Source organism: Oryzias latipes, chromosome 15 (genome assembly GCF_053564925.1).
Source record: "Oryzias latipes strain Hd-rR chromosome 15, Olatipes_Hd-rR_3.1".
Lineage (NCBI taxonomy): Eukaryota > Metazoa > Chordata > Actinopteri > Beloniformes > Adrianichthyidae > Oryzias > Oryzias latipes.
The window spans coordinates 2,923,130-2,946,156 of record NC_136251.1 but is presented as its reverse complement, the minus strand read 5'-3'; the positions used below and the strand labels follow the sequence as shown (position 1 = coordinate 2,946,156).

Genomic DNA, 23,027 nt, shown 5'->3' with positions numbered 1-23,027 from the left:
TATTAATTTGCATTCTAAGTTCCTCAAAGATGAGTCCGTCCTGAGCCGAGGACAGTCGTTCAACACAAAATGAGGGCTTTTACTTTGAAAGCGTCACTTGAAGAAGCATTGGAGCAAGTGCAGAGTTTTGGGTATCTGGGAGTTATTTTTGATACAAAATTGAAATGGAGAGAGAATATTGATGGTATATTAGGGAGATGTAAGAAAGTCATAAATATGAGATGCTTGAAAGGCACTGGGTGGGGAGCTAGTAACAAATATATGTTACAACGATCAGGTCAGTCACAGACTATGGAATTATTGTTTACAGTTCAGCTTGCAAAACGCTTTTACATAAGGTAGAGGTCATTCAAAATCAGGCATTGAGAATATGTACTGGGGCTTTGAGGTCAAGTCCTGCTGTGTAATTACAAGTTGAAATGGGGGATCAGGGTTAAACAACTGCTGCTTAATGTTTGGGTGAACATACAGGGTAGTGCAGATGTAGAGCACATGGTTAGGAGAGCTACTGCTCCCTGTTGGGAAAGTGGTAGTGGGAAAAACAAAAGGGTTGCTTGGAAATGAGCTAGATTAGCGAGAGAAACAAAGATTCGTGGTAAAACCCTAAAGACGTTTTTTTCCAACCGTGCAAGTGGATTTTTATCTCCACAGAAAGATGGAGGGTAGCAAAAGGAAGGGAAACTGGGATGAAAAAACAGAGGACAGGTTAGACACGGTCCATGCTTCATTTATTCCCATATATACATACGGATCTAGAGACCCAGAAACGAAGAGGACTGGTTTCTCTTTCTGTATCCCTACTGGGGAAATATGTCAGAATCAATACGTCAAAGGATCTTTCAGTTTTTGCAGTTGAAATGTTGGCAATATCATTTAGTTTACACTGGTTAGAACAGAATAGAATTGGAGATGGTACAATATGTTCAGATATGTTCAGACTCATTATCTGCAATGAAATATTTTTCTTCTGATAGCAGGTCAGATCTAATGTCTGAAATTTATGAGAGTTTGTTCAGGTTGGAAAAATTGAAGCATCAGAGTTATGTGGGTACAGCACATGGGGGGGGGGGGGTGGAAGGAAATGAAATGGCTGATTTTCTGGAAAAACGGGCGTTGAAACGGGCTATAACGAGGGAAAGTCCTTAAGGGAGAACGGAAATTAGGGCGATTATTAGGAGGCGTATTATGGAAGAATGGCGGACACAATGGGAAAGGGAGAGGAAAGGTCGACATCTATTCAGTATTCAAGACAAAGTAGGGAAGGATATGAATATCAGAGTAAACACCAGAGATTACAGCATAATATCACGATTGAGGTTGGGACACACTGCTCTAAATATTACATTACATTTGATAGGGAAACATCCAACTGGTTTGTGTGATTGCAGGGAAGGGGAAGAATCAGTGGAGCACTTTTGTGTCATTGTGATTTTATTTTTTTCTCATTTATCAATGGGGAAGAAAGAAGACAGCTGGAGAACAGAGTACGGCTGATAGAGGGTAAACGGCTGAGTTTGAAGAAGCTTTTGGGAGGGGAGGAACATTTAAATGGTGCAATTATAGGTTTTTTGAGCGAACCAGGTTATTGAGGAGATTTTATTTCTTTTTCATTTTTAAATTCCGACCCATACTCCAATACAGTAGGTGGCGGTAATGCTCCTTGTCGCTGGTGCCTCCCGCCATTTACACTACAAGAAGAACGAACGCGTCACCTGGATGTGCAGCAGAGTGTTTCCGGGTTGAGCTGATTATTGTTCCTTGTTCTGAAGTGCAGCTCGGGGAATCTCGATTCAAGCGGGTAATTCGGCCGATTCTGTGAGGAAGCCGCTCATGTTCCGCGCGGACCCGCGAGCGCGCGGTCCGCCGCCGTTCGGGCACCCGCCGCCCCCCGCCCCTCCCTTCAGGCCGGCGGGACCCGGAGCCCCGTTCACCAACAGCCCGTTCTGCCACAGCAGGCCGCCGGGAGCCCACTGCATCAGCGTACGTAACGTTCATACTGAGCTCCATACACGTTTCCTGCGCGCGCGTGCCCGGACGTCCTGTCACCGGGGTTTAACGTGACTCATCGGGGTCGGTTCTGGTCCATCCAGACCTGCTCTTTCATGGTCCTCTTGGTTGGGTGGGTGTGAACGCTCACCTGAACTCTGGTGCGGTTCCCTTCAGGACTGTCCCAGAAAGGAAGAGGTCTCAGCAACCCGGTTACCAGAGAAACCAGCCCACAGGTTTACCTGCGCAGGTGAAACCAGGCTCCCTCCCACGAGAGTTAGGCTCTTCTGTGTAAAGCCCCGTTCTTCTAACATGGTTGATGCTCTGGTCTGGCAGTTGCCTTGGCATGCTCACAAAAACCCGGAGAAGCTGTAGCGTCTTTGTGGATCTGGTTCCTAACCCAGAACATTCAGACAGAGCTGCGTCCTCCTAAACTCCAGCTAAAAGACAGGACTCCACCTGAAAGGTGGAGAACATTGAGGAACTTCTGCCTTCACACGTGGGCACATCGTTATGCAGTTATTACTACTGCTTACTAGGGGGCGCTGTTGTCTTCATGAGCATGAAGAACAGCATAGTCCTGCTGAAACTCATAGTAGTAGTGGGCGTAGCTCCTCACTGCACCATCTGGAAGATGGTTTCCAACCGTCTCATGAGTCCTGCTTCCTCCTGTGAGACGGGTTCTGTGGTTCCGCTGAGCTCCTTGGTTTCCTCTCAGGTGAGCCGGGACCGTCCCGCTCACACTCGGTTCTCTGGGAAGCACCTGGATCGTCCGCTCCAGAGTTCAGGTCACGCTCGCTAAATGAAGCCGACTGAGGAACTGAACCCTCCAGTGAGCTGGTGGGGGTCCACCCCCAGGTTTTCATGCTGACCCGAATGTCTGATGTTTTGTCTCACTAACACATTTTTACATCATAGTTGGCATAAATGGGCGGAGTCCATTCCAGATGTCTGGATTCACAGATGTGTCTGAATTCCTTCACTACTGCATAAAGTGCCTTCACCATTTTGCATTGCTGTTGGAATCTACAATTCCAAGATCCAGAGTCCTAGAAATTTCCCAGAAGTCTCTGCGGAAAAACCCAGTGTATACGATACTCGATACTCAGGCGAATATAGACCACAATGCATTGCATCGGAACAATTTTTGCCAAAAAAAAAAAGTATTTAAATAATATATCAACGTTTTTATTTTCAGAACTCATGGATTCATGAATGATCGCTGCAAAGCGCACATATCAATTACATTTTGATTTTGTGAAATCAATGACACCATTTAAGAAAAAAACAAAAAGTAGTGAGCATAGTGCCTGGATTGCTTTTAAAGTCCACTAGATAGTCCTGCACTATGTTGGTTTTTAGTAGGTAGGGACTAAAGTGTAAATTCGGACACAGCCAGTGACAGTAAACCGGTGAGCCTCTGGTCAGAATGTTTGGAGGGAGGAACACTTGTGATGTGTGGTATTAGTGATCAATGTTGCGATGATGATATAACTTATGTTACATGGACAAATAGCAAAACAACCAAAAACATCATTTCCATTTTACTGGAACAGTTTAATTTAAATAAAAGTCACAATAACGTAAATTATACTGCAAATGACCCCTGTCTAGGTCTAGGTGGGGAACAGCTAACTTAAAAGGGCTCCTTCTGATTGGTCAAAAACATAAATGGATTTATTTGACGCGTTAAATACTTAAAGCTGCCATAAGATTGTTTCAGCACATTTAAGGTAACCATTTCATTTTCGCCGTCTTTTGCGATGTGCGTATTAAACGATAAATTTGCGATTTCTTGTTCAGGCCTAGTTGCAGGCTTGGTTCCACTTCGTCCGCCTATATGTCAGTGTCCTTGAGCAAGACACCGGCCCCCACATTGCCTCTGGTGGTTATAGGTTGTCTGCCCAAGAGGAGCCATAATACCGTTTACCATTTTATACCACGACCCGTGAGCAACGTTCAAGACGTCAGTGTTTGGGTGAGTGAGATGTTTTCTACAGCCGTTTGGTGGGATGTTTTAACTAAAACTTGGATAGCGTCAAACTGTGCTGCTAAATGCTAACAGCTATGCTTAAAAAAAACGAACTTTTGTTCTGTGCTAGCTGAACGTCATAGAGATTCCCATGAGTCTGTCATCAGCTGAACATGAACCATGCTAATGTTGAATCCAGGCTCTTTCCTGTATATTTGTGCACATTCGTTCCATTTAGATTCGTCTTAAACATGGAAATGAGTGGGAAACTAGCTTTAGCACAGAGGTGAATAGAATGTGTTTTGTCTTTGTAGTTGATGGCAGCAGCGTCCATGGATGGCGCTCATCAGTTCCAGCCGAGAAATGAACACTAACCTTTGTGGAAAACAACTCCTCTGGAAGAGACGAGGGAAGTCCGGTAACCATGATGGACGACTGTAGGTTTGACCTGTTGCAGAATCTACTGCAACCATTTCATAGTTGAAAATGACATTTTGAGGGTAAAATCCCCGAACTTAGAAAATGGATTTAACTGACTTCAACTTCATCTTTTAATGATTGATTTTTATTTTTGGTTTGTAAATCAGAACGTCTTTCGATGCAGTTGTTTTTCCTTTTTGTCTGAGCTTGAGAAGTTGTTTTCCCTCTGTTCTACTGGTCGACATTTTCAACGAGTTCTCTTCAGGACTTGAGAATAAAACTTAAAACAGACAAACCTCAGTCCCTTTCTTCTTTGGAAGGCATCTCCACTGTGATGGACTTGTGGTGGTTTCTGCCACGTTTAAGACCAAGTCCTGCCTCCATGTCTGAGCAACACCACCAGTTATGCACACATCCTAAATCTAAAGCATACAAATTCATTCTTTCTAGCAGTTTCCTCACTGAAATGATACTGTTGGACATATTTTTCAAACAGATTTCAGTCTTGTGATGTGGGCCCTTGCAGGAGGGTGACAGTGGTTCATGATGCTGACTCTTGTTAGACCAGTCATTTCTTTATTGGTTTCATTCTACAAGTATTTCCAACGCCGCTTAATAATGACGAAACAAAGACGAGAAAACAGCTTTAGTGTAATGTGATCCATTTCCAGCTCCGGTAGAACTGTTCCAGTCTCCTCAAACAGAGCTGGACTTTATTCATGTTGACGTTTAGTGGGTAGAGAAGCTCTCACTTTACATCACCCAGACTGTGAAAGTTCTGAACAGCAAGGACTAATGTTAATTGTGATTGATAACACTAATGTTAGTTATCAGTCAGCTTGTATTTTAAGTGGGAGAGAAAGAAGTTGACTGTTCTAGAGACAAATCCCGTTTACAGTTTAGAGGTCCCACTGACGGCTCAGACTTAAGACGCAGACACTGGGGTGGGCGGGCTAAAGTCTCGCTTTTCCTGCTCCAATGTGAAACCCTCCACTGGCAGAAAAATAGATCCATTTACGTTTTATTTCCTCGTCTGAGCTGACATCTGGCTCTACACTTTGCAGCTGAATACCTTTGATAGTGCTCACTGTTTTTGGACGAGACGCTAACTTTAGCTTAGACTTGTCGTTAGCGAGAGAGTGTGTAAGCAAAGGCATTCTGGGAAGTTAGCTAGACTAACTTCTGCACCAACAGTCCGGCCCACAACCTAAAAGCACATTTTTAATGAGCTCCCGTAGCTCTGCAGAAAATATTTCATTAAAAATGACGCAGGCTTTTTAATTTTTAGCTAAAAACAACATGATTATAAATAAAAGACCACAGGGAAAAGATTTACTGTAAAAAAATGTAGATGCTTTGGGACTTTACACTTTTCATCAATTAGACTTTGTTTGAAATGTAACTGCTTAAACAAAGTACATCAGTATGATGCTGAATCAACATGGGTGTTGCACTTTCCTGTAGGCCAGTGCCTCTCAAATAGTCTTTATTTTCCATCAATGTTTTCTTTGTCTGCCTGTGGTTTAGTTGGTGTCAGTATTTGACATGCAGACAGCAGGTAATGCAGGAAAACAGCGTCACACATCATAATTTATCCATCATTTAGAAATAAAATCAGAACAATGTTTTTATCTATTTCCTCAGACTAAAACTTTAAATCTATTGGTGCTGCTGTGTTAATGTTTCAGATCAATTTACATTTAATATCATTTATTGATTGAATTCTTTTTCTCAGCATCAAATGGTTCAGTTGATCAAAATGTTTCTAGTTTAAATAATGACTGACAGATTTTTTTATTTCAGGCTCTTTAAGCTTCTTTTCTGTTTTAGACTAACAGAGTTTCTGCGGCTAAATAAATATAAATATTTGTTGAAAATGGATTTACATTGTTTTTTTTTGTTATTGTTAAAAGATACAATTTTAGGTATACATACACAATCTTTATAGATACTGATCTTATTTATCGTCACTGTTGCGAGTGTGTGTGTGTGTGGGGGGGGGGGGGACATTTTCTTTTTCCTGAGGGGGGGGGCTTGCAAAAAACAATTGAGAAGCACTGCTATAGGCCAAGTAATGGTGAAGGGAAGTGAATGTTTTATTTTAGTCTGTGTTTTACAATCTGTGAAGGGGGGTCTAAGGGAAGGAATATCAGTTTAGTTTGGTCTGTTTAGTTAAAGTTTAGTATTGTCCTATTGAATTCTATGCATTTATGATCCTTTTTGATTGTATGTTTACCTTACAATTACCGGCACGAAGCCCACTGAGATGACTGTTGTGAATGTGGGCTATACAAATAAAACTGAATTGAATTGAATTTTAACTGTATGCCCTTTCGAGTACAACACATTAGATCCCAGAAAACCACCAGGACCACATTTGATTGAGACATGTTTTTAAAGTTGGCTGTAGATTATGTTACGCAACCACTTTCAATTCTTTTTACCTTTCCAAAGAAATCCCAACAGGTATGTCGCCCTTGATAAAGGGAAGAGATCCAACAATTTTGACAAATTACAAACCAATGTCAAATCTGTGTTTTATCTAAATTCTTAAATCTTTTGTGTTTTGAATTTCGGTCAGATTTAAGAAAACAGCAGAGTGCAACCACAGTTACCATGATGGTATTACTGTATTTTCCAGACCATAGGGCGGGCGCACTGGGTTACAGGGCGCGGTCTCAGTTATGGGTGATTTTTCAGTATTTGAGACATACAAAAGGCGCACCAGGTGTTAAGGCGCGGGTACGTTAACACATACCGGTAAAACATGGATGCTAGTGTGTGTTTAAAAAAGGCAGCAGGAGCTAAACTGAGTTGGTTGTGATTTATTTTATATATTTTCAGTCATCAATCAGCTTCCAAAAATCCATCCAAGTCCTCATCTTCTGTATCTGAAATGAACAGCTGGGCTAAATTTCTATCAAACACGCCAGGTTCCAGACAAGTTAGCCCAAGCGTCTTCAATCCATTCACAAACTGTGGCGTAACTCGCCTGGCGCTGCCTCCCACAACAGTAAAAGCCGTGCCCCGTTGTGAGTATCCTACCGTGCTGCTCCCGTTCTTCTCGACGTAGTGACTCACCGGGATGTTGAAAGTCAGCGGCGGCTCGCCCATGGTGATGTGGCTGGATGTGTTTGTCTGTCATCTTTTTACTGCAGTATTAGCGGAAGATGGACAGTTTTTCTTTGTAATCTGCTGGTAGTCGCTGCGGCACCGTATTCCTCGCCTGGATGGAACGATAACGGGGTTTCATAAAACGAAAGCAAAGCTTCCCCGTAAGTGTTACTGCCCTCAGTGGAATGGTGACTGCAGAGAAGCTTCTCCAAGCTGATCGTTAATCCATCACTCCAATCGCCTTTTTTCCACGAAAATTCAGCTGCGTCTTCTTGACTGTCGGAGTTTGTTTTCCAGCTTCCTCCACTTGTGAACCATGTTTAAACTGCTTCAGCCATGTTGTAAACTATGTTGTTCACGCCCACATTTCCCTCCCCCGCTCTCATGCCGCCTTCTTCTACGTCCCACAATAACACATTAGGCGCACCGCCTCATAGGGCGCCCCCTACAGTTTGGAGAAAAATGTAGACTTTTAAGTTTGCATTATGGTCGTGAAAATATGGTAAATATATTAGTGACACTTGATAAGAAACATCTCTGTGCTTCACTTTTTAGTGACTTGTCTAAAGCTTTGGACACAGTTGATCATGCTGTCTTGAAAGACAGATTAGCATTGGACTTCCCGAACATGCGGTTGCTCAAACTACATAACAGAATTCAGTGCATTTGAAAATAACTAATGTATTTGTCTGATAAAATATCCCTCCTAATATCGTAGTAGTCACTACACTTGAATGGGATGTTTCAGAAGTACAAGTACCTTGGTGTATTAATTGATAATTGATCATTTTCAATTTCTCAATGAAAACTTTTAAAGCTAAAACTCATGATGGGTTTCTTTAAATGGCATATTTCATGCTTTTCATGAGCCTTTCAGAGTCAGCGTTCGAAATAAGCGGTTATCTGGTTGTCTCAGACAACCAGATTTCACGGACTGACATGGGCTGAAAAGAACCTTTTTCCATGGAATTGATATGATATTCTAAATTTTTACAACAGTCTCTGTATTTTATATTTTTTAAGCAACAATTATCAAAACCAAAGAAAAAAAAGAACCAATATATTTAAATCTGTGTAAAGATACTAGTTATAAATATATTAGTTTCAAGTTTTTGGCAATACTTTGTGTAACCAGAGGCTTCAATATTTAGTAAAACGTTAGTTTTTAATATTTAAAGAGTTTTTTAAATGTCCATCATAAGAGGCAGTTGATATTAGATGTATAGAAGAAATAAAGATGGAAGTACTGACATCTGAGTAGGTTTCGTTGCTGTTGAATATTGGTATAGAAGGACAACCAAAAATTGGGGAGGACAACCAAGTTTAATTGGCAGGTTGTCCAGAGGACAACCATTTTTTCCCCCTTATTTCTAACGCTGAGAGTAAAGTATAGGCATCCAGACTGTTTTCACAGACATTTGTGAAAGAATGTTCCGCTCTCAGGAGCTCAGTGAATTCCAGCGTGGAACTGTCATTGGACGCCACCTGTACCACAAATCCAGTGGTGAAATGTCCTCTCTCCTAAATCTACAGTCAACTGTCAGCTCTATCAGAACAACATGGAAGAGTTTGGGAACAACAGTAACTCAGCGGTAGACCACATAAACTGATGGAGAGGAGTCAGAGGATGCTGAAGCACAAAGAGGTCAACGACTTTCTGCACAGTCAGTTGCTGCAGAACACGCAGGGAACTTCATGGAATAGGTTTCCATGGCCGAGCAGCTGGTAAATGGTAAATGGCGTATACTTGTAAAGTGGTTTTCTACCTTCCTCGAAGGCCCAAAGTGCTTTAAAGTCACAAACCCATTCCCCCTTTAACACACACATTCACACACTGGTGGCGGCTCCAAACATGACTGGCCTCCATAGAGTCCTGACCTGAACCCCATAGAACACCTTTGAGATGATTTAAAGTGGAAACTGAGAGTCAGGCCTTCTCCACCAACATCAGTGTGTGACCTCACCACTTTTGGAAGAATGGTCAACAATTCCCATAAAAACACTGGTCTACCTTGTGGACAGCCTTCTCAGAAGAGTTGAAGCTCTAATAGCTGCAAAAGGTGGATCCACATCATATTGAACTCTATGGGTTAGGAATGGGACAACACTTCAGTCTATATGTGATTCATATGAACTGAAGTACCGTCCCATTCCAAACTGAGCCAATACTTTTAGTTATATAGTGTACATGGTCATATATTACCTTTGGCACAGTAAACAGCGATTTAAAAAAAATGGAAAGTTGGTTAATTTTGCTGTTCATTTTCCTACCTGGAAGTTAGATGACTCTGTCTCAGAGGCTCCGCCTTTCCCTCCTTGTGGGGGTCGCCCATTTCATGACATCAACCTGAGCCGGCCTTGCTCTTGAGTCATTTGGCTCACAAAAACAAACATCTGAACTTTTGTATAGATGGATGTGCATATTGTGGATATAAAAGGAAAGCGTTTAGCTGATCATAACTAGCTCCAGGGAAAAGGTTGGTGTGTCTGTTAGCCTGGGGGCGGAGCTGACAGCACAGACTCTTCCTGGAAGGGGCGGTCCCTCACTTTGTGATGTCACAATGTGAGAATCCACTCATTTTAATGGATTGAGAGGGGCTGGTGCCCAGAGAGACGGTTTTTAGAGGAATACTCAGAAATGCGTTAATGGATCAAAAATATCACTTTTTTTTTTAATACTTAAAAGCTCAAAACATTTGATTTTGCATGATATATGACCTTTAATCAGGCTAAGTTGTTTTTTTGAAGCAAAATAGCATCTTCTACATTCAACTTTGTTGTTCTAGATTATGTGCATCTTCATGATCAGAATGCCTCTTCCTCAGGCCTTCAAATGCTGGCCAGTGTTTACCATTCCTCTTTATGGTTCATAACCAACTGCAAAGCACTGACACATCATTGTGAACTACACAAACGAGTGAGATGTCCTTCTCTCTCCACTAGGAGGCAGAACCATTTTCATTGATGAGTCTTCAGCTTGATCACTGCCTCCCTATATCCACACATTCATTAAACAGAGAAGCCTTCACACCCAGTCCTTATGGTCAAACCATCAGTTGTTGCTTCCTGCCTCATTGGCTCACTCAGAACTTGGGACTCTTGTGTACATGCAGCTCCCATGGCCTAGAAAAGCTTAGAGGAAGGTTGGAGACTAACTGAACAACCATGATCAAATGTTTTCAAGGCAAAGCTCAAAGAGGCAGAGAATCCCACTACATACTGTGATCACTAAAACTGTAATATTTATGATTCACTGTTTGATTTTTAGAATTTAAATTTCTTTCAAACATTTTGTTTTATTGCTTTATGGTTTTAATGTTTTAATGGGTCTGTGAGTCATAACCTGACTCTGGCTGCATCTTGGCCAGGATTCTCCTGCAAAAGAGGATTTTAATTTTAATGGGAATCTGCTGGTTAATACATGTTAATAATGATAAAGTGTGCTGCTCTCTCATATTAATTAGCAAACTGCTAATCATTTTTAGTATGAAAGCTAAGCAACTTCTTAAATGAAGTAGTAAGAAGTCAGATGTGCTACAGATGTGTTAGTTAAAGTCACAGGTTTGACAAAGGTGATACAGAGATGTGTTACTAAAACAATAAAAAAAAGTACAGTGGGGTTGCAGGGGTGTTGCCTAAATCAAATTATACTGAATGGACCATAGGAATATTAATTAATCAATTAAGCTGATTAAGCATGACACCCCTACTCTTCGTGTATAAACTAATATTTGATAGGATTATAAACTAATGAAGGTTTTTATCTTTTAACTTAAACCTGACAGGGAACCAGGGAATCTTGTTTCTCCACTGTTGTTTTGAGAATGTTTACTTACACACATTTCTTAATCTTTTATTAAAACAGGAGTGTCCATATACACATGGTTTTTCATATTTAAACATTGTTGGGATTCACAGACGGCAGCATAAGCTTCTCTTTTTTGATTCAGTAAAACGAACAATGCTTTTGAACTTTCAGTACACTTTGCTGGACTTACATTTACTTTGCACATTATCCTGTGTATCGTTGATGATTGTTGAGTTTTGTTTAGTGCTGTAACAGAAACTCTGAACACTTTCAGCCCCACTGTAGCAACTTCTCCATAGACTGTAGTACAGTCATTGCTGTGGGTGGCAGCCAGCAGATTGCACCCCCTGCAGAAAGGCTGCATCCTCCGGTACCTCAGTGGAATCCCAATCCTTTGGAGAAAAATTGCCCAGACAGCAGGTTTGTTAGTATTTCAAAAATCAGTCAGAAGTTAAACAGTCTTTAAAGTCTTTTGCTTTTGCTACTGTTTTGAAATGTCTATTCATTTCTAGTGACCAAGCTGGGGAGGAATTCCTGCGATGCATCGCTGCTAACAAGCCCCTACCAGACTACCTGAAAGGGAACATGGCTTACAATCTGGCAGAAGCATTTAAATCTGCCAATGTCCTTAAAGAAGCCGTTAGATCAGACCCACAGTTCCAGAAGCATGTGTCAAGGAGCAAAAGCCGGAGCAGAAGTAAGGCCAGATCTAGAGCTAAAAGCTGTGGGCGCAGCCAAAACTGGAGGCGCAGCCATAGCCGGGGACGCAGCCGAAGCCGGAGGCGCAGCCGAAGCCGGGGAAGAAGTAAAAGTCGAGTACGCAGCAAGAATTGTGCTAGAAGCAAAAGTAGGGGTAGCAGTTGGAGTCGAACCAGGAGTCGAAGCAAAAGCCGAAGCAGAAAGAAGCACCTGAGAAGCAAGAGCCAGGTTGGCAGGTCAAGGTCAAGAAGTAGTGAAGTGAACCGTGGCAAATACCAGAGGAGGAGCAGCCCGACCTGCACCGCAGACGGCTTGACAAGGACCAGCCTGTTGGAAGAACTGAAGCTCGCCATGAGCAGCAACCAGCTGGTGGACTGTTTGCCCTCTCTCAAAGCAGCCCTTCTCAGTATCCAGGTAAGCCTTCAGTCTTTGAGTCTGAAGAACGTTTTACATTTGAAAGCCAACTGATGGCTGCATGTTCTTCTGCTCAGAGCCCACCTGAAGATAAGCCGGCAGAGTGTTTGTCTGGGCCCACCCAGATTCAGCAAAGGGAAAGTTGTCGGGACAACTCTACGTCTCCTGAAAACGAGAGCATGCTGCTTCCCCACGAAAGAGTTGGGGGTGATTTCTCCTGGCTCCAAGAGAAGAGCCAAGAGGACATTTCAGTGCAAAGAGCCAACGAGCTTGAGGAAGAGGAGTCCTTCTTGTATGGGATGGAGGTTTCTCCTCCGAAGCTAAGCAAACCACACAGTTCTGCTGTCCATCAGTCCCCGCTCGGCAGCTTTCCTCTCCAGTCCAAACAATCCCTTCAGACTCTTTCTTCCTTCTCTTGTCTGGATAGCGAGCAGTGTGAGAAGATCAAGAGCATCCTGAGCAGCCTGGGCGTTTCCTCACACTCAGAAAACGTCCCAGTGAAGACGAAGAGGGGCAGTGAGCCCCCCGTGGTCGCTGTCAGCTCGGACACGGCTATGGCAACGCTAAACAACCCAAATGTTTGTAAAGCTCTGGAGTCTCTGCAGTCTCTGATCCAAGGTGAGTCCTAACGGGAGCGGATTGTCCTTCTCATCGATGGGAGCTGAGGGTTCAGCTGAAGACGGTTTCTCCTGGTGTCCGTCTGCTGGTGGTCATCTGTGTGCGCTAGCTCATGGTAGATGTGCCAATGCTCTGCAGCTTTGACCTCAACCGTCTAGCGTTCAGTGAAGAGTGATGAGGAACAAAACAACTGCAGCTTTCATTCCATTCTAGAATAAACCCCTACTGCTTCTATAGCCCCACCCATTAGCCCCGCCTATTTCTGGGTAAGGGGGGGCGCTAAGGGCCCCTTCAGAGCCTGCAGAACCAGAGAACATCCTTACTATTCAATAGAGGAATATTCTGAGAGTTCTGGATAAATAGTCTAATTCCACTTGATGATGTCATCAATCGTCACAAGTCCTCTGTGAGCGTGTAGATGTCAGCGCCTGGAAAATACACAACAACCTGGGTTTTATACCTTTAAAAAGTCATGCAGTCATGCCTGCGCTTTCAGAGCGCACCCACGTGAAGAACTGCGCTCCTCTTCTGCGCCACAAGCACAACGTGGAACACTGTCCTATCGGATGGATACCCAGCCCCAAGTTGCTATGGCTCCCCCCCTAAAAAAGCAAGTTCAGACACCCCTACAGCTTCAAATGCCCCTATAAGTACAGCAAGGGAGGAGCCAGAAGGGTAGGGAAGGAAGTGGGATGAGCTTTCTTTAACCCTGAAACAAATGAGAAACGGCAGATGAAGATGATCCAGTTCAGTCCAGCTGGTTCAGTAAGGCCACATCCTCTCAGCCATGTTTTCCTTCTGAGCAGCAGACGGATGGACCTGAGCCAATGAAGGGTTCCCTCAGTGAGATCAGACTTCAGACCAGTAATCTGTGTGAGCCGATCAGACTCTAGTAGTTTACAGTCGACACTAGGTGCGGTTATATGGGCAGAATATCTTGATCGGATCAATGATCGGGTTAAAATTCACCCGTGCACATGGGCCCAGAAAACCTTTTTCCGATTAGAACAGACGTTCCCATGGCTCACACTTTCGGTTGGAATGAATCATTTGGGCATGCACAGTAGTGTTGAAAGCTCCCGGATGAGGAACTAGGTCCCGTTCTAAACAAACAGCTGCCACAGACATTTATTTTATGCAGCAGCTCGGTAATATACGAGATGATCTTCCAAACGTGCTTTTATTAATGTCATGAATGTTATGAAGCGCCTGTTCGCTCATCGTTTTATTTCATCCGTGTGATCAGTGCTGGAAGAAGGGTTAGGACAGGCTATAAACACAGGCTAACAACGTTAGCCTGATGGACACAAAATCCTGGACCATAAAACGCTGCAATCTGCATCTTGGCTGCACGTAAATGTCTGGGAATAACATCAGTCTTTATTTTGTCGGGACACAACTGGAAACACAAATCCACGTGATTGTTTGAACAGTTTCTAAGGACTGAGTGACATTTATTTCTGCTTCCCCAAACTCGCTGCGTGAGCTGGCAGCTCTCCTGAGTCCTGCAGCCGCTAACCCAGAGCGCCGGGACGGCTCCCAGTCTGAATTCTCCCACACATAACAAAACAACCAAATGCACTCGTAACAAAGCATCCTCCTCCCCTCAGACATGAAGTTATTAATCCAGCTCCTCTGCTCACTCGGGTGCCAGTGGACCGAGTGAGCGTCGGGGGGCAAGCGCTCCTTCCCCGCATCTCCCTCGTAAGGGGTGAAAGAGAGGGGAGAGCCAGAGGGGCGAGAGCAGAGCGGCGCTTTACACGGGGCGTCCGCAGAGCAGCTGGTCGGTCCCGTATGCGCTCCAAAGCTTTCTCTCAGCGAAACACCGTCTATGCGTTACGTAAACCAGAGCAGTAGTGACACACGATCAGAATGAACCGTTCACATGCTCCACGATCGGATAAACGATCGGTATAACCCACCTATCTCCATCGGAAAGAAATTCTGATCCGAACAAGTCTGACCGGGGCAGAGTATTCCGAACGGCGCATTTTCTTTCCGAACAGGCATTCTTTCCGATTACTTTTGCCCATGTAAACGCGGCTAATGAAAGCTTCACCAAATGAACATTTTATGAAGCCACTATAGTCCTCGTCAATGAAGGAAAGGCGTTTTTTCATCTGCAGAGATCCCAGTTCATCATTTTTATCTTCTTTCCTGAGTCCTCTCTACACTTTTCTCTTCCTTCAAATTAAGAAATTAAACTGTTTTTCAGCCTCAAAGGACAAACGGACCAGAGGAGGATCCTCACAGACAGCTGATCGACAGCAGGTATGACTTAAAATAAAATAAAAACGTGAACTTTAATCCCAACTGACAGACCTTTGACCTGACTAACTTAACTGTTTCACAGAAAATTGACAGCGAAGAAAGAAGGAAGGAAAAACTATCAAAGATTATCCAGATTGAGACTTTTGCAGCTGAGTTGGAGGAATTATTAAGACAAGATGGTAATATTTAGAGTTCATTTTTAACCTTTTTAAGCCTGTAGTAGTTGTAACAGGCTTCAAATGTGTTTTTGTCCCTGCAGGTCAGGATTATCTATGTCCAGTTGTGGGCTTTTACTGTAAGACGTGTCAGGAGTTCATTGGAGATCTGAGCTCTGCAGAAGGCCATGCAGATGTGCACGGAGCCTCCAGCAGCAAGGTAAAGCCTCCTGCAGCGGGGTAAAGCCTCCTGCAGCGGGGTAAAGCCCCCTGCAGCGGGGTAAAGCCCCCTGCAGCGGGGTAAAGCCCCCTGCAGCGGGGTAATGCCTCCTGCAGCGGGGTAAAGCCCCCTGCAGCGGCTGTTCTGACCCCAGAGCAGGAGACTGTACATTCAAAGAAAGTTTAAAACTAAAAAGTACTTATTGTAAATTTGAAGGAAATAGAAAGTTATAATAGTACATTTAACAGAGAAAGATTAAACTTAAATGAAATATTGGACATTTGCAAAAGAAAAATGAAAAAAGCTTTAAACCTAAAACTGTTACCAAAGGAAAAACGTTAGTTTGTAACAGCAGATGTTTGTTTTTTGTTTCAGTCCTCAAAATAGTTTCAATTCAGACGTTTTGCTTTTGCTGAAGACCCTAAATTTACCTGGGGGTGGGGCTTAAGGGATATGATTGGTGATGTCATGTTGGCGTCTGTCCATGGTGTGGCGTCCCACCAAACTCTGGGAGCGTGTTCTCTCTGCTGTCCAGTGTTCCCTCGCTGTATCGCCGTTCAGCTCCTGCAGCAGTTCTGCGTCCTGATTGGCTGTGTACAGCGATGCAGCACGTGCAGTTGGCCAGACATACACGAATCTTCATCACAATCAGATCTTTGTTTTCATTCTTTAACACTGGACTCATTTTTCTCTGAAGGTTTAAACTTTGAGAGTTTAAACGAGAGAGAAAAGTGTGAAAATGTTCATTTCCGTCTAAGAAAATGAGGAGTTTTACAGCCGGAAACATCTGGAATCCTGCTTTGCAGGTTTCAAAGGAGTGAAATGTTGTCGCCATAAGCCAATGAGCTCAAACCCCGCCCCCACGTCAAATTAGGCTCAGCAGTTCATGTGAAGATGAAGAGGTGTGCGTGTGAGGAAATGAGTTGGTGTTTGTTCTGCCATCAGAAAGAACAGCTGGACCGGGGGGCCAAAGGCGTTGGGGAGCGCCACCATCAGAACAGCAGCCACGCCCCCTCACAGAAAAGGGGTAACGGTGACTCCATCAAAGACGTCCATCAGAGCTGGACCAATCAGAGACACTCCCATCACGACAGGGGGGGACAGCTGGGCCAGAACGCCTTCCTCCTGAGGGAGGAGATGAAGAAGGAGAGGATGCTCATCACCGTCTCTGGTGGACCGACGTCTGGCCCCCCACCCGTCAGGGTGAAGGCTGAGCCGAGGGAGCAGGCTGTGACGGGCGCCAGCACGGAGGGAGGGGGGTCGACCAGCAGCAGTCACGACAAAAGCAGGAAAGAAAAGGAGGGCAGCAAGGATGAGGGCTCCCCGAAAAACAAAACCCCCCGGAAAAAGAAAAAAAAGAAAGAGAAGAAAAAGAAAAAAGAGAAGCGGGGGGACAAGTCTTGACTGTCTTTATTGTGTGTGTGTGTGTGTGTGGGGGGGGGTCAAATATCAGTTTCCCATTTTTACACATTTTTCCCACAGGAGTAGAGTCACCATGAAGAGATCCCAACTTCTAATAAAATCTGATCCACACTGTGTTTTCTGTGCTTCCTCTCCTCACGGGGGGGGGGGGGGGGGGGGGGTCCATACGTCTGGACATCAGCTCCACAAAGATGAGGGTCTGCATGAAAACCGGGGTTCAGGTCTTCAGGTGCCCTCTGCCTTCATCACCACCACACTTTAACCCTTTCCTGTGAAACATCTTCACTCATGGTGGATGAAGATGCTCCGACGGTCCGTCTGGCTGTTAGAGCATCAAACCAGCAGAAAACAGCCGGTTGAGCTTTGCAGCGCCGCCATGCTCAGAGCTATGCTGAGGATGTGGCCACTTCCTCACTCTGACTGCAAACACCACAAAATGTCCCAGACCTGCGCCACTCAGTGGTGAAAGATGAGTACTGCGTCAAATTTTCAGCAGTGAATGGAAAAGTCACAGCTGGACATCTGCAAAAAAGGAAAAAGTCTGTTTTTTTCACCCTTTAGCAAAAGAAAACTGAGTATTGAGCGTATTTCATACAAAGTGGGTCTGTGGTGTAGCGGGAATGCTCGGGTTTGATCCTCAGTTTTGGGCAGAGAATGTAAGAAACATTGAGGAACTGAACCAGCAGGGGTCAGGATCTAGGGCTGTTGCCACAGGAACTGCAGGACAAGTTTATGTTCTGAAAACCTTTGGGAACCCTGCCACCAAACTTTAAAATCTTTCCACAGATGGTTGCTCTGAGGTCAGGGTTCACGTCTGCATCACATCCTGGGAAGTTCCTGAGGAACGCCTGCCTTGACCCTCATCAGGACTCGGATAAGACAAAGATGTCCTCGCTGCTCACGTGAAGAAGAGGAGCTCCTCTGACGTCAACTAGTGTCCTCGTTGGTGAAGCCTCTTTATGGCAGTGCTGGCGTCATGGAAACCACCAAACGGCTTTACCCGCCCGAGAGCAGGTTCAGGCTCTGACAGAAACCAGGAGCTTCCAGCCTCTTCTGAAAGCTGTTCTGCAGAGAGGCTGCTTTGGGATGGAAGCCCAGGCGTGCACAACGGCACGTGCACAAGCGTTGGTTGGGGGGGGGGGGGTCAGGGCTGCTGGGCTGTTCAGCCTTCAGAGGAGTTTGCGTCTGTGCTGGTTATCGTGAAGGTCGAGGCTTCATGGTCATCGCCGCACCTCCAGCCTCAGACACAAACAGAGGGGGGCCACCTTCTCCTGCATGCAGACCCTCTCTAGCAAACCTTCATCCAGAACGCCGTGCGGCCGCTTCATTTGAGGAAAGATCGGTAGATGAGAATTAGGGATTGTAATCTGCATGATGTGCCATAATCTGTAGAAACACAGCAGCTTCCATCGAACAGACGAATGTTTCATCGTTTAATGCAGAGCAGATTCCGGAGCAGCAGAGCTCACCGACCATCTGCAGGAGTTACAGTGAAGCAGCAGCGCTTCGTTTCAGGCTCCGCCCACAGAATTCTTACACCAACCAAACAGAAAAAATAAAGCGAAGCTGTAAATTTGTTTTCCCTTTTGGTTCAATCTTTAGAATTTATTTCTGCTTCTGCTGTCTGATTGGTCACAGCGCATCACATGACCAGCACCAGAGGCGGAGCTGCCAGAACACGCTTTGGGAAGGATCAGAGGAGGTCTTTGAAGGGCGGGGAGTCTGTTCCCCTGCCCCCACCCTCGTTCGGCTGCAGCGCCCCCTGCAGGCAGCGTCACTTCAGCAGGTGGGTCAGCTGGTCCTGGAGGTTCTTGGAGTGCTCCACACTGCAGGACAGAGACACGTGAGCGTGCTGGTCCTGGTGAGGGTCAGCGGCCCCCCAGGTTAACTCACTTCTTCTGGATGGCCTCCTGCCTGCAGGACAAACACAGCTGAAGCCTCGCCGCTCTGCAGCTGCCCGTAGGCCCCGCCCTCCCCCATACTCACTGGTACTGCAGGTGTGTGGTGATGATGGACATCTTCCTCAGACTCTGAAGGACACACAGACATCAGCTCTTGGCCCAGTAGAGACCCCCCCACACGTCTTCTGAACACTTACGTCCTCAGCATGGAGAATGGCGTCCTCCTGGATCACCATGTTCCTCGCTGCCTGACTGAGAAGCTGCAGGACAGAGAGAGGGGGGGGGGGGGGGTCCACCATTAATGTACAGCTGATCTGTCACTGACTTATCCAGATGTTTTTCAGCATCTTCAGGGGAGCAAACCTAGAACTTATTTTTAACGGTCAGATGATCAAACAGCTGGTTACCCCGGAAACCAGTGGTTTTCCTGTTGTGTCCCGGTCTAACCAGGTTGGTGTGAACACATGACCGAGAAACAGACCTGCAGGTCTAGTGTGAGCTAATTCTGTGGCCAGAGGCTCTGGCTGTACACGCCTCGCGCGCAGCAGATGCAGGCTGTTCGTTCGTTTCCGGTCTGATGATTGATTTTGGATGTTTAACTCTAAATAACAACTGCGGATTTGATGCTTCATGACAGTCACGTGATCGCGCAGGCTCGAAGGCGCGTGCCGCTTTACCTCCTGGCTCCGAGACCCCTTCAGCACCTGGCGCGTGAGCGCGATGACGTCCCCGCTGCACGAGCCCACCTTGTCTGACAGCAGGCCTTTGACGGACTGACCGAACCGCGGCTGCGGGTCCGAGGACGACATAGTCCGAACCCCTTCCCTCCCCGCAGCGGCGTCTTCTTCTTCCCTGTCGGTATCAACGGATTAACGCAACAGCGCCGCCAACAGGCGAGGAGGCCGCTTTGATCCGAAACTGTAAACCATTTAAAATCATGCAATAATCTATTAAACCAATTAAAATAAACAAGAAAACATAGTTACATAGAATTATAGTTTTATTTAGCCGTTTAACTGCAAATTGAAGAATCTTCAAGTGTCTCATTTTTCCTGTGATAGATACATTTGTGCTTTTTGGATTTTTTTTTATTTAGTGAATCTTTTTGTAACCTTTTTAACTCTGTTCTCTGCCTTTTATCTTTATTTAAACTTTATATAACAAGGAAACTCTTGAAGACTTTCAGAAAAGCTCCAGATGGTCTTAGGTTAGTTTTTCTTTTAATTTTTAAACCCATCCATAAAAGAATTCTCAAATTAGACACAGAACTTTATGAAAGTACTCATATTTTTGTCCCATTGTGGTTACTGAACTATTATGCTGAACATTTGTGTTCATAAAGACTCACAATCATATTTTGATCTACTTACTACGGAACCCCACTTGGACAAACTACATAGCCTGCATCAGTGACATCAAGACCTGGATGACAATTAATTACCTCCTCTTGAACCCAGAAAAAACTGAGGTCATTATACTAGGTCCTAAAAACCTCAGAGATGCTCTGTCTGATCAGATAGTCTCCCTGGATGGCATAAGTATAGCCCCTAATTCCACAGTTAGAAACCTTGGGGTTTTACTTGACCAGGATTTATCATTTAAGGCTCACATATCTCAGGCATGTAGAACTGCCTTTTTTCACCTGCGGAATATTGCTAAGATCAGAAATATACTTTCTAAGAGTGATGCTGAAAAACTCATCCATGCATTTGTTACGTCTAGACTGGATTACTGTAACTCCTTGTTAGCAGCGTGTCCTAAGAGTTCCTTAAGAAGTCTCCAGCTTGTTCAGAACGCAGCAGCTAGATTGTTAGCTGGAACTAGCAGAAGAGATCACATCACTCCTGTGTTAGTTTCACTTCACTGGATCCCAGCTGATTCCAGAATCAAGTTCAAGATCATCCTGTTAACCTATAAGGCCTTACATGGAATGGCCCCGTCCTATATTAAGGACCTCACAGTCCCTTACCATCCAATCAGAACACTTCACTCCCAAAATGCAGGACTGCTTGTGGTTCCTAGAATTAGTAAAAGTACGGTTGGAGGTAGAGCGTTTAGCCACCAAGCCCCTGTTTTATGGAATAAACTCCCAGCTCATATAAGAGAGGCCGACTCAGTTTCTACATTCAAAGTTAGACTGAAAACATTCCTCTTTGGACAGGCTTATTGTCAGACTAGTTAGTATTCAGAGATTATTTAACTTAATGTTAATTTGTTTAAATTAAACTTAATAACTTTTTCCTTTAAAAGGCTGCTAGAAGTTGAAGCTGGGGTAACTATGGTGCACTGGGGTTCTGTCCTCTTTCCTTTTTTACTTCTACCCTTCCTCTCCTCTATTCTTGATCATTATTCATCATTTAGTTCTCCATGCCTCTGTTTGGTGCAGTGCGATTCATGTATTGTCCCTCTTTTCCTCTCCCCTCCTGGGGAGTGGGAGTGCTTCCAGACTCCAGTTGGCTCATCCGTGCTCCAGTTCCTGACCGTTTACCTCGCCTTTGCTCCCGCTCCTACACCTGGCTGTGGATCCTGCCTCTGGCTCATCTCTGGCTCGTCTCTGCTCTGTGCCTGACCGAGTACCTCGTCTCTGCTCCTGCTCCTACACCTGGCTGTGGTTCCTGTTTCAGGCTCGACTCGTCCTCCTGACTGTCCCCACAACCACGGCTGGATGAAACTCGTCTGCTGGACTTATTCAGTTTGTTAGTTCATTTTAGTTTTTTCCTATTGAATTCTATGCATTTATGATCCTTTTGATTTTATGTTTTACTTTTTTCAATTACCAATACGAAGCCCATCAAGACGACTGTTGTTGTGAATTTGGGCTACACAAACAAAATTGAAAAATTTAATTTGGGTGGAAATCTGCTCGGGCTCTAAATATTTTCATTTCTCGTTTCCTTTTGTAACCATCTTTTCCCTCATAAGTTATGTCTGACATTATTCTTTGTAATGTTTATAGAGAGATTTTGCCACAACCCACTTTGTAAAAAGATCTGTGGCTGTTAGAATGAACCTGCTGCTCCACATGAGCGAACAGTGTCTCTGAGCAGAGCAGCTGTAGCTTCGTGTTTGCAGGCAGTGGAGGGTGCTTTGTGTTGGTGTTTGGTCCGGAGGAGAGTTCGGACTGCAGTCCTGTGTGCGTGAGCTGCTGGACTCAGGAGAACCGGGGCTACCGGGAGATTTGTGTCTCAGAGCAGAGAGGTGGCTGTTGGATGAACATTCCTGAGAAACCGTGCAAACAATCATGTGAAATTGTGTTTCCAGTTGGGTCCAGACAAAATAAAAGCTGATGTTATTCCAGTTTAAGTTCATCCACGGCTAAGTGTTGTTAGCATGTATTAACCTAATCCTAACCCTTCTTCTGGGACCGTTCTGCCAATAATAAAGATCTGGCCACACGGATTAAAAAACTATAAGCAAACATGCACTTAGTAATAATCATAACAATAAAAAAGGCCTATTTAGAAATGTCAGAGCTTTGTTTGTTTACAACAGAACTCACGATGTCTTCTTCTATGTTGTACTTTAATTTCTCCGGACCAATCACTATCGTACACATCATCGGACCAACGTACACCCAATCAAATACGGTGACGTCATCATTAGTCGCAGGCCCCCGAACACTTATTGCAGGCCGAACAGTTTTGGTACCTACACCGTCGACTCTGATTGGCTGCTGAGTGTGCATTAAAAAGTGATAATGCACGCATAAAAATGCCGGTCACAGAGCTGAAATGTTCTGCATCACTGCGCCAGCTTCTTTAAAACAAACTTTATCTTTATCATCAGGACAAAAACAAGCAGTTAGAGGTGAACTTTCTGTCTGAACTGATGCTTTATTTAACCATCGTGACTATCAGCGTAGATATCGCTTTCCTTCGTCATTGCAGTCCAGGTCGGAGCTGGCTCAGCTGTTAATGTTGAGCGCTGTCACAGTAAACACGTTCGCTTTTTGTGAAAAAAGTGGTCCAAACAGAAAAAATAACAAGAATATAGGACTAATAACTGGTTGTATATTTATTTCTTGTGT

The 23,027-nt window shown here is 44.5% G+C and overlaps 2 protein-coding genes across 3 annotated transcripts; one reads left to right on the top strand and one right to left on the bottom strand.

Annotated features, from left to right (window-relative positions):
* The first annotated feature begins 1,662 nt into the window (after positions 1-1,662).
* si:ch211-195b21.5 (uncharacterized) lies at positions 1,663-17,210 on the top strand. Of its 2 annotated transcripts, none has more exons than XM_023963097.2 (8): positions 1,663-1,980; positions 11,575-11,720; positions 11,813-12,413; positions 12,491-13,031; positions 15,247-15,302; positions 15,385-15,481; positions 15,562-15,677; positions 16,623-17,210. In XM_023963097.2, the coding sequence occupies exons 1-8, from the start codon at positions 1,831-1,833 to the stop codon at positions 17,079-17,081; spliced, it is 2,166 nt and encodes a 721-aa protein (XP_023818865.1). In that variant the 5' UTR covers positions 1,663-1,830; the 3' UTR covers positions 17,082-17,210. The 2 variants fall into 2 exon arrangements, with proteins under 2 accessions (XP_023818865.1, XP_078787780.1); XM_078931654.1 differs by lacking the exon at positions 1,663-1,980 and adding an exon at positions 9,026-9,224.
* Positions 17,211-18,672: 1,462 nt separating this feature from the next.
* Positions 18,673-20,006, bottom strand: borcs7 (BLOC-1 related complex subunit 7). Its single transcript, XM_004084339.4, has 5 exons — positions 19,678-20,006; positions 19,198-19,260; positions 19,086-19,129; positions 18,993-19,013; positions 18,673-18,925 (listed from the first exon to the last, which is right to left on the bottom strand). The coding sequence occupies exons 1-5, from the start codon at positions 19,807-19,809 to the stop codon at positions 18,874-18,876; spliced, it is 312 nt and encodes a 103-aa protein (XP_004084387.1). The 5' UTR covers positions 19,810-20,006; the 3' UTR covers positions 18,673-18,873.
* Positions 20,007-23,027: the final 3,021 nt, after the last annotated feature.